The following is a 12,324-nucleotide window of genomic DNA, read 5'->3' as shown; positions in this document are numbered from 1 at the left end:
AAGCCCTCCTTCAAAGGGATAAGCTCTTCTCATCAAGGGATTAGCTCCTTTAGTTTTGGGATGCATGAACCACCTAGGAGCGAACCATCCACGTCAAGATTCCTTCTAGAATCATCCAGAATTAACCACAAGTGAGTTTTTAAGAATAAAATTGCACCTTTTTGACTTTCACAGGGGTCCGCACCCACTCCTTTAGAGACAGAGCAGGCAAGTCCGCAGGTAACATGACCAAGGGGTGCGGGACCACAGGTACCAGTAAGAGACAGTGCGGAACCAGAGATTTATTGATTTTTAAGGACTTTCTCTCATTTTTAAAGCTTGACATGAAGAGCTGAGGTTTGAGACTTGCTAAGGAGGACAGTATGAATGATGATAGACCCATACTGACTGCAAATAGTCATGGTGACAATATTTTGTGTAACAGTAATTGATGCAGGTCACCTTCCACTTCGAAACCTTCTCTCCAAATGGTAAAGCATTTCACTCGACATGTTTATTTTTGACTTCATACTTTAGGGGGCAACTGTTACAAGTCAATTTGGGCACATCAACCCCGACTTCCAAATCAATACTATTAGGGTTTATCCATCCCTAATTCAGTTGTTTCATTCCCTAATGAGGTCAACCTACATCATTCTTGCCTCCTAAGAGTTTCCATGACACCATTCATCCAAAAAGTACCCCTAAAGGGATCAACGCAAGAAGCCTTCTATCAGGCTGCATTGCAATGCAGGAACTGCACTAACTAGGTGCACTGCAGCACACTTAGCCTTTTTTTCACCTGCGCTGAGCGAGTTTTAACTAATTTTTTAAATGAATCCATTGGATTCCTCATCTAATGGATGCTTCTCGAAGTTTCCAAGTTGGTTGAGCTCACATTTAGAAGAGGAAGAGGATTAATGAACCTCAATCCATTATCCCTTTCTCCATGGAACCACCTCCCAAATTTGGCAGAGAATTCATGAGGGCCATTAATGGCTTAACCTCCTCCATTCAGCTATAAATTGATTAAGCATTCAAAGGCTCGTCTAGGTTGGAATTTCTTGAGCTAAGGAGATGTTGTTGGAATGAGAATAGTGAGAGTATTGTAATGATGTCGAATTGTTGCTTCGTGAGGAGAGAAGGGATTGAATTGGAAGGAGGACACTGAATCAAGCATGAACATTCATCGGTTGTGATCTTTCATTTTATTAATAAATAATTCAAGTCTTTTTCCATTCATGTTCTTATATGTATATCGTATTCTGGATTCTATGATATGTTTAATTAACAAATCTTTATTGTATGCTTTGATTGGTTTCTGTCTCGGCTTGTGTGCAGGTAATTTCTAAGTGGATTAAGTACGGAAAGGAGCGGCAAAATCAGTCAAAGGAGAGAGGGAGTAAGCAAAAGCTACAGGTTGGTTTCTCTTCCTGCTTCTCTTATCTGTTGATTATAGAAAAGGGAGCGAATTACTTTGTCTATTGTTTCTAGGGTAGCTACTAAGTCTAGAGGGTTAGGCGTTTACCCAAAAACACTAAATTTTCCCAAAACAAGGGGGGAAATGTAACACCCCAAATTTGATTCTCGAGTTAGAAATATATAATTATAAATATTATGGATGGCCAAGTGCCAATCAACGTAATATATAAATATTGTATATGAAAAATAGTGAAATGAAATACACCACCTACTATAAGACAAAAGTAGATTAATTATAGGGGCATATGCTTCCACAAGACAGGGAGGATAAAATGTTTTTCTAATGGAAAAATTCACATGATCATCCAAAGTCATTTTTGTAAATTAATTGTCATTACCACGTGATCCCCATTTGAATTATTAGAGGTGAATCATTTAATGCATGTACAAGGTTGGTAAAAGGGTCACCTCAACTAGTTATTGATGCATGGGGGTAAGTATAGTCATGTAAGAAGTGGCAGAGAGAGTCATCCCACTTAGTTATGATAGTGTGAGATAGTATGAACATCTTTTGGAAGAGGGAGATTCAAGCAACCATGCATGGAGAAGGGAAATTTGAGTAGAAGAGGTGGGCATTTTTTACAACAACAAGGAAGTGTAGAGAAGAGAGTAGAGTTCTAGAAAAGAAAGGGAAGAAGCAATGATTGTATGTTGAGGATAGTTTCTAAATCTAGTAATTATATTAAGAACTAGGTTGGTATGTTTGGGAAGAAATTCTCCATAAAAATCTACCCAAGAACCTATGTAAAGGTCATGGAAAATTTTAGGGGCGAATTTTCGCCCTTGGGCTAAATTAATGCGTTTTATATTTTTATTGGGCAAATATTTTGTATCATAGTACATTGTTACAAATCGCCTCAAATTTATTTTATAAAAAAATTATGTATGGAGGTTAGCCCACCTTATTTTAAGGGAGAGGGTAAAAAAAGTAAATTTAGCCCTTGAAATTAGGAGTTACAATCTTCCATTCACCCTCCTTTTCAAGAAAATGTATTTATGATAGTTATAAATAAAAATATAAATAGAGTGGACGTATGGTAAATAAATAAAAGCTTTGTTTATACTTACTCCAAGGGTATGGTAAATAAATAAAAATACAAATAAACTAGAGGTATGGTAAATAAATAAAACCTCTTTTTATATTTAGTCCATAACCCTCTTTCTATTTAAGAAGGCTCAAAAACGAGGTTTCATTTAAGTGAATCCTATGGGCCAAATACCATATTTATAAAAGAGGTATGGTAAATAAATAAAACATTTTTTTATATTTACTCCATATGTCACCTTATATTTATGAACACGCAAGCGTGTAAATAAATAAAAATATAAATAAAGTGGAGGTATGGTAAATAAATAAAACCTCTTTTTATACTTCAAAGGTATGGTAAATAAATAAAAATATAAATAAACTATAGGTATGGTAAATAAATAAAACCTCTTTCTATATTTAGTCCATAACCCTCTTTCTATTTAAGAAGGCTCAAAAAAGAGGTTTTATTTAATTGAATCCTATGGGCCAAATACCATATTTATAAAAGAGGTATGGTAAATTAATAAAAATATAAATAAACGAGAGGTATGGTAAATAAATAAAACATTTTTTATATTTACTCCATAAGCCACCTTATATTTACGAACACTAAAAAAATGTGTTATATTTAGGTGAAGCCTATGGGCCAAATACCATGGGCTAAATTATTATTAATACCATGCAAAAAAACATTATTAACCCTAATATTAGTATTAATAAAAATAAAGATGGCACATGGTATTGACCCATGGTATTCACATGGAATGCAACCTATTTAAATGGGGGAATTAAACTAGCATAGATCCATCTTTACTCTGGATAAAATATCGTGATATGCAAACTAACATAGAGTGAAAAATATTTGATCCCTCTTAGGGCTTGGTAGATCACGAGTAAAAATGGATCTTGTAATTTAATGTCACTTAAACATTTTAACTTGGTTAAAAAAAAAATCAATTATTAATTTTATTAATTTTTATAAATTACTAATAGTAGTTTTTAAGCTCCAGGTTTATGATAACCCATGGTATTGACCCATGGTAATACCATGGTATTCATGTGAGCATAGAATATTTAAAGGGGAAATTCTATCAGCTTAGATCCAACTTAATTCTAGGTCTACCAAGTGCTGGGAGGGATAAATATATTTCATCCCTCTAAGAGTGATAGATGTGGAGTTAAAATGGATATAGGTTGGCTTTTATGATAATGAAGATATTAAATAGACTTAGGAAATTATATTGTAAAAAAAATCTTAAGGTGAATGGTTAAAGCTACATTTAGTCACTTCACAAAATTTAGTAAAAAATACCAATATCTCCATTAATATTGGTTTTTCTTATTTAACAAAAAAAAAATTCAAAACAATGAAATCTTAACTCTTTTCGCATCACCCTCGCAGAAGAGAGATAGTCACTGCCCAGATTTCCCACTAGTTTTCAAACATTCTCAATATGATGTCTTCATGAAAAAGTTAAGGTACTGATCTTGGATTAGTTGTTTGAAAAATATGCTGGTTTGTACAACCTTTCATCTTCTCTGTTATTCTTAGTTTGTCGTAATGATCTGTAGGGGTTGGGTCACTGCACCATATTGTCCTAAAAGGCGGAGATTGTGCACCAAAAAGGAAATTAATTGACATGTTACAACGCTATTAAAAATGGTATGAAGGTAGTGAATTATGCTAATAAGAAATTTAGGTTGGGAGAGACGTAATTAAATTTTATTATTTAATTGAAGATTTCCAGTTAAAATAATAATAAATCTACATTTATATATTTATATATTGATTGGAAGGCTTCTGACAATGGTCACTTCTTTCCATTAGATCCCCTTCAGGCCTTTGGGATACCTACTACTTCATTATATTATATAGTTGGGGCTTGCTACTTGTTGGTGTGTTGGGGTAAACAAACTTGATGTGTTTTTTTTTATTATCTTGCAGTTGGAGTCTATGGAATAAGAAAGAAATTTGATATCTTGGCAAAAGTGGTAGCTTGACAAAAGTGGTAGAGAAAACATTAATCTCTCCTACCATGACAAACATGGCCACTAAAACTTGCAACATTGTTTGTAGGAAGTGAAAATTATGTTTCTTTTTTCCAAACATGTATGTTAGTATATTACAGTTTAATGAATATGTTTTATTATTATCATATATGGTTTCATACTTTAACAAAACATTCGCCAAGACTTCACAATGTTTTATTATTCAGTGAAATATTTTCCAAGATCTTAAAATATTTTATAATTCAGTGAAAGATTCACCATGACTTTACAAGATAATATAATCTGGTGAGAGATTCGCCAAAATATATATATATATATATATATATATATATACATATTATATTAGTGATAAAATTGCCTCCCATTTTTCCTATGTATCATGGGGATTCACCCATTTATTATACATATAAATTTATGGTGGTTCTTAAAATTTTCCTTGGTGCAAGCACTCCTATAACAATAGACTGCCTAGATACCCCAACCAAGAAATTTGTAATTGATCTTGTGCTGCAACCCCATAGGAGATGGAGATCATTTAAGGCGCTATAGTGTAGAGGAGATATTATCCCATGGTGCATGTAGATTAATGGGAAGTAGAGCTAAGCAATTGGAATTGTTGTAGGATTCATGTCACTGTGTTTTTATTGGATTTGAGATATGATAGTGGTTAATGGACACTTATAGGAGCTTTCCTATCCTTGTGGAATCATAACCTTAGCTCAAGTGTGACTTTCTACTAAGAGAAGTTGAGTGCAATTTCTGATGTTTACACGTGGTTGTGAATTCATTTTAAAGAAAGTGTTTTATCACTATTTTGATTTATAGTTTGAATGTTATCTTGAGATGCTTGAATGCAAGAAAAATTTTAGGGGCTAAATTTCACTTGCAAGCTATTTTTCCATGTTTTCCCCAAAAAAGGATTCATCAATTTCCATTAAAAAATATGATTAGCCCAAATTCTATAAAACAAAATTATTTTTTACAAATTGTCAAATTTTATATTTTATAGTACCATATAGAATCATTAGGAATTTGAATTTTTTTACAAAAATATTGCCAAATATTTTACACTTTTCATATTAAGTACAATCAATAATTTCCAAGATTTCTATTCTTCAAAATAATTTTTCATCCATAAAATCTTCCATGATTGAATGTTCTAGTTAATTAGTGCTCTATATCCATATGTTATTGTATGTTTAGATTTACACATATGCAACCAATCTAAACATACAACAACATTTAAACATAAATAACATGAATTAACCACAACAATCTAGCGTTCCACATTTTTAATTTTTATAAGATGTTGTTTTTAGTAGTAGCATGATGTGGATAGAGATCTAGCTATATTATAGCATGAAAGAGAACAAAACCTTCTTCATGAATCAAATGGAAATAAAGAGATAGAATGGAAAGTATTATCTATAGAAAATACATGGAGCACTACCCAACAGGTTACCTAATAACATAAACTAACCATGGAAGATGACATACTTCTATGAAAAGATCATGTCCGATACATTATAATAACACAAAAAAATAAACTAGAAAACTAATGAAGTATTGTTAGGTCCTTTTTAATAAATACCACTATCACCACTCACTAAAGACCGTAACACCATCCAATAAACATCCGTGTACATCAAATAATCAGAATAACATCATTGCATTTACTATGTGTACATCAAATTAAAAGCCATTACACCATCCAATAAACATATTTGTACATCAAATAATCGGAATAACATCATTGCATTTACCATCTAAGGTGACAAGAATAAGATCTATGATCAACATAAGTCTTTGTATATGTGCCGTCCATGATTTACACAAGATTAATAATATAGAAATTTCATTATCATGGAATGCACATTTGAGAGAAAAAAGTTGTATTAGCTTGGATAAAAATTGCAATGACGAACTATATTAAATATTTTATTTAACAAATAAGTATACATTTATAATAAATAAGATTATGTGCTGAGATAGGCTCATTATCTTAATGCATTAACTTGAATAAGTTTGTAGAAAAATATTGTTTATATAATTTAATTTATCAACTTCTTTTAAACATAAAAACATAATTCATTTATAAAATCAAATTCTATTTTATAATAACAAATCTTCAATCTATCTTAATACATCTACATGAAAATAAACATAAAAAAGATAAACTTAAAAACATTTAAATGTAGAAAAATTATGCCCATTAATTTTGTAAACTTTTATTATAATTAATGGTTGGGCAATTTAAAACAAAATCAAGATGGAATGCATATATATTCTATGAGGTTAATATAGATGTATATGTCAAAATAGGTTTTTCACAATTTTAATTTATTTATAATAATTATTAGATAGAAAGCGGATATTAAACCTCTATAGAATATGATCAAATATTCATACTAGTATTCATAAATCAAGGGTTAAGATTTGTCTCCAAATTAGTTATGGTCTTATAATTTATTTATCTCGAATTAATTAATTAAATACTATTTCATATCAACACATTATATTGGGCATGTGGTATGATCACCCATGGTATTATAACCAGAGCTATTTACAAGTTAGGAATTTTCATGGTAAAGTGAGGAAAATTTCCATGATTAAATATATTTTTCCATATTCTTTAATTATATATATTTCACTGGCCTATTAATTCTTTTTATAATTATTAATAACAATAATTTAAAATAAAACTATAATTTAAGTTTTTTTTGTCAATTTGAAATGTATTACAAAATAAGTTTCACTTTTATCATTAATTATTGCATATCAATATTTATCAACCATTTAATTTATATAACTACACTGATTCAAACAAATATAATATTTTTTCGAATAAACTACAATTAAAATATATGTTTATACTCTTCTAAAATGAAAAAAAAAAAAAAAAAATACATCAACAAAATGAAAAAAAATGTGCTTTCGAACCAGTGGAGATAAGGAATTCTTTGTTGGAGGTAAGGAATTCTTTGTGAAAATTAAAATACAATGACAAAATTATATTAACTTATTTCTTTTCCACCTAATACAAAATAATCTGCCATGAATATGAGATCCAATAGCTACGGCTACACTTGAGGTTTAATTCCTCAAATTTGGTGGTCCAATTTCGAATAACACCATATACTATAAAAGCTACTCTAGGCTTGCGGTTGAAAGAAAAAACAAATAATATGAACTTCAACTATTTCTTTTAGTACTAAAAGAGAATATACAATGAATATGCTCGGGGAAGAATAAAAGTGCTTAATGTATACTTATCAACGGCACCTTAGCTTCTCCTTTTTCTTCGACGCCACCTAACACCTTCACCTCTCGTCTTACCTCACCTCACATTCTGACGACACCTACCAGCTTCACCTCTCGCCCTAACTCAACTGTTCCTTTTCCCAGCCACTTTGACCTTTCGTTTACCTCACACATTCATAAATATAGGTCACCCGCTCAGAGAAGATATATTGTTTCTGACCCTAGCCCAAGCCTCCTCTCCCACTTTCGCCGCACAGGCGACCATGATCGGCCCGGATTCGCCCCATCTTCGGCACTGCCCGCCCGCTCTGCCAATCTTCATCGACGTTTATGTGGGAGGATGCGCCGGCGTCTTCCTACGCAGGGTGATTCCCATAGACAACTTGAAGAAATAGCTTCTCCGATTGCAATCGAATTAGGAAGGGACGAATACAAGAAATCCGAAATTTACGACGTGTTTCTGAGCTTCAAAGGACGCGATGTGAGCACAGGCTTCGTTGATCATCTATACGAGGCTCTCACCGGCGCAGGTTTCCGCGTATTAGTTGACACCCACCAAATGAACAGGGGAGATGACATCTTTGCAAGCTTGCAACAAGCAATTGATGTGAGTCGCATCTTGATTCCAATATTCTCTCACAATTACGCACAATCTGCATGGTGCCTCAGAGAAGTCTCTCTTATCGCGCCGGAAGTACTACTTCAAGGGAAGGATGAGGAGTCGGCGATAGCCGTTCCTCTATTCGACAATCTGACTGTCCTGTTCACCACGCGGGTACCAGAAAAATCTTGTAGTTCTGCCTGAGATAAAGCGAAAAAGAAGTTGGTGATTGGAAGGATGCTTTCTTCCAACTCTGCCGTCCATTTGGGTGGTCACTTCAAGAGACATAGATAGGTTAGTAACTCAGTCTTCCCTGTCCTGCGGCGTTTTGACTTATTTATTCATATACACATGTATATTGGTTTGGGTAAATCAACTGCTGCATTTGACTTATTTATTCATATACACATGTATAGTGGAGGGGGTAAATTTGACTTGATGAAGTTATTAGAGGTATTAGCTAAATAACTCATAGTTTTGGGATGTTATTTTGTGTACTATAAAGTATTTAAAGGTAAAAACTGATCAGTAGTGATTAGTAAATTCTTCTTAGTATCAGTATTTTTTTTTTAAATAAATTATATTCTATATGAATATGGGGAAAAATCATATCTAAACCTAAAATATGGTCTTCAAAGTAAGGAAAAGTTCACTTATTTGTCCTGGTGCGCGTACAGTTTTAGCTTCTTTATCACTTCCAACTCCATTGTAATTTCAAGCCAAAGTTCCTACTCTTATTATAATTTGTTGTTCCACTTTCTAGTTCTCTTAAAGACAGGGAGTCATGACAGGTCTGGTGCTGTGTGAATAATGGGTCTGAGAGCTCTGCAGTCAAGGTAATGAGGGAGCTTGCCCACTTATTTTTTAACAAGCTACTTTTTGAATTACTGAGGTCTTGGATAATGTTCGGTAAATGGCTAATGTTCTACCTTATTTTAATTCTTAGCATGGTGCCCGCAGGCTCAACAGGGGGCTACTACAGGTATAGGCGTTTCCTCCGCCAGTCTATTTACATTATTAACTTTGCTTCTACGCAACCCAGTTCTCATTCAGTTTGTGGATGGTATACATGTTAGGGTATTATTCGATACAAATTCTTACAGATTGTGGAGATTTTCACCATCTAAACAGGTTCTTATTAATCTTCGTTCTCTTTTCACAAGTTACTGTTAACAACCTTATGATCCCACTGGGTGCTTCCTTGTCGAATCCCAGAGCTTACATAGGGTTTGATGAACATAATCGAGTTTTAACAGCTAGCCTACAACAATGTATTTATTTATTGCAATCCTTCGAGGAAATATAGGATTTTTGGGGCTACTATAATTGCTATTCCCTCGCATAGAGGGTTTCATTTTGAACTGTTGTATTAATATTTATTGTGGAGTACTATTTCTAGTTAGTACGGTTATCATGCTCTGTATGTATTTATATATATGTATCCGTTTTTAGAAAATAAGGAATTCCCTTCGGCTGTACACGGTGGTCTTGTTACGTTGATGTTTCATTCCTTATCGTTTTATTCAAACGTCTGTTTTTTTTGTTCTGTTACCCTCCGCCCTAAGATTGTAGTTGGTACTTCCGGACATTTTCATTGTTTTAAAAATAATGTATTCCAGCCAGCAATAGGTCTCTAGAGTTCCTCCAGCAACGGCTCTGACACTACTAGCACATCACGTGAGCTTTTCACTACTGGGTTTACTTTATAATTCTGTGCTGGAATTTTTTCTTTTTTCATTAATTTTTTTTTTTTTCAAATTCCTGGTTTTACTTCTCACTATTTAGCCTACAATTCTTAGTTAAATATTTTGTTCGTTTAGTTTCCTGTAATGTATTTCTACTTCTTCATTATCATCTCAAATCAACCTCTGTGGAATTACGGTACAAGGGTTTCACCTCTTTTCAGGTCTTTCATCTGAACTTCTATTTCGGTTACACTTACAGTCTTGCTTATATTGGTTGCCGTTCATGACATAATTATTTAGATGTAGCACCTAAAATGGTTGAGATACTTATTGTAGTTTCTCTTTGATGTATAATAAAAGAAAAGATTTCTAGTATCGACTATTTGCATGTAATCTGTTTTTGTTTATGTAATTATAGTGTCAACTTGCAGCATGCAGAATTTAATATTACCTTCTGCATACCTAATTCATGATTTGATTATGAGGTCCTTTCACGTTATACTTATAATTGCAGGTTGTTTACTAGAAACCCTACATTTAATTCCGCAGGATACAATCCCTTATTTTTTTTTATGGTTATTTTTAGTACCAGTAGTCCAAGGGGAAGGTGAAATTCAATTCCTTCGAAATCGACTAGAACCTTACGAATGCATAGGTGTAAATATATATTCGTACGAAGATAGGGACTGCTTCCCGGTTAGGATTTTTCCCAATAAGGGGAAACTAACCCGTCTCTACAGGGACTGTATGTAACCTCACACGAAACATCCAACTCTTATGTGTGTTAATTAAGCCATCTACCTTACAAATCTCAACTGTTCCATGTCAAAAGACTTTATCATCCTACATTTACCGGATTAAAAGAATTCCATCAATCCCATAAATGCTCTAGAACAAAAACCTTTCTTTACAAAACTCTAGACGCTACAAACTTATAAACACAAAATACTATTTATTAGTTAGGCTGCCTAGGAATTCACAAAGGAGAAAGACTTCTCCTCCCAACCAAAGAGAGTGAAAACCACAAGTTCTCCCCAGAATCCCACTCCCAGTAATATTGCTTAACAGTGCCCTAGCAAGGCCTATCCCAAAGACATCAAGACTAGTCCAGCAAAAATGACAAAATGACAAACTCAACTACTTAGGGATTCTATTGGCTCCAATGAGCTCAAGAATACCCTTAGTGGGAGAACCCCACATTACCTTAACATAGTCTTGTTCAAGGTAATAATTTTCTCCACTTTCTTCTTAGTTACCTCACTTGTTCTCTCATACTCTCATTGGCTTATTTTCCCAACTGAAATGATTTTATCTCTAGAGAAGTAAGTAATTGTCATCTAACTGTCAAGTGAGTCGAAAAAATTCTGGCTTATTTTCCCAACTGAAATGATTTTATCTCTAGGGAAGGAAGTAATTGTCCTCTAACTATCAAGTGAGTGAAAAAATTTCTAGCTTATTTTCCCAACTGAAATGATTTTATCTCTAACTTTGCTTAAGCACTTTTATATAAAATTAAAATAGACTTTAAACATTAAAGTTTTTCACTAGGCTTGCCACATAGCCCATGATTTACCAAGGCTTTAAAATATGATTCAAGATAAAATATGTGTTGCTAATAAAATTCTCATCCTCCTAAGTAGTTTCTTTGAGCTCAAATGTTTCCACGACACGCTTCCAAACTTTAACCTAGGTGATTTCTTTCTTTCTCTCTCATAGAAAATGAACGATGGTGCGAACAAGAATACTCTGTCAGGCCCACCCTATTCCACATTCATTGTGGTTGTCATTAGTTTCACCCTATTCCACATTCATTGTGGTTGTGATTAGTTTCACCCTATTCCACATTCATTATGGTTGTTATTAGTTTCATCCTATTCCACAGTCATTGCGGTCATCATTTAAGAACATATATACATATCTTTCAAACTTTATTAAAGAAATCATCAATTGTTAATTATGTAACCAACATGTGGGTCACAAGCATGTATCACAACTCTACATGAGTTAGCAGTGTGCACTCAATAAGAGTTAGCATTCTACATGAGTTAGCAGTGTGCACTCAATAAGAGTCAGCATTGTCATTTTAGTTCATTAACAAAAATAATTAATCGTTTTACTTACCAAATGGCTAAGACAATTTAAAATGACTCCATTATGTGGTTCCAGTGTAAATTTCAAATTAGGAAAGTATCAATTTTATTTGGACCATTCATATAGTGTTTTTTTTTTGTTGATAAGTGGGTGAATCCTGAAAATCACACTTACCCTGTGGCTAA

The 12,324-nt window shown here is 33.1% G+C and overlaps 1 protein-coding gene across 1 annotated transcript; it reads left to right on the top strand.

The window, feature by feature from the left end:
* The first annotated feature begins 7,871 nt into the window (after positions 1-7,871).
* LOC149139197 (toll/interleukin-1 receptor-like protein) lies at positions 7,872-9,450 on the top strand. The gene is made up of 3 exons (XM_089449769.1): positions 7,872-8,657; positions 9,127-9,199; positions 9,324-9,450. The coding sequence occupies exon 1, from the start codon at positions 8,103-8,105 to the stop codon at positions 8,565-8,567; it is 465 nt and encodes a 154-aa protein (XP_089305895.1). The 5' UTR covers positions 7,872-8,102; the 3' UTR covers positions 8,568-8,657; positions 9,127-9,199; positions 9,324-9,450.
* Positions 9,451-12,324: the final 2,874 nt, after the last annotated feature.

This window comes from Pinus tabuliformis, chromosome X (assembly GCF_031772625.1).
Source record: "Pinus tabuliformis cultivar Carrire ecotype Pingquan chromosome X, CPIR1, whole genome shotgun sequence".
NCBI classification, from domain to species: domain Eukaryota; kingdom Viridiplantae; phylum Streptophyta; class Pinopsida; order Pinales; family Pinaceae; genus Pinus; species Pinus tabuliformis.
The sequence above is the reverse complement of the archived record's forward strand: the minus strand, read 5'-3'. Positions and strand labels throughout refer to the sequence as shown.

Coding starts and splice junctions, on each gene's coding strand:
- LOC149139197 (XM_089449769.1), top strand. CDS start 8,103: ATGCGCCGGCGTCTTCCTACGCAGGGTGATTCCCATAGACAACTTGAA.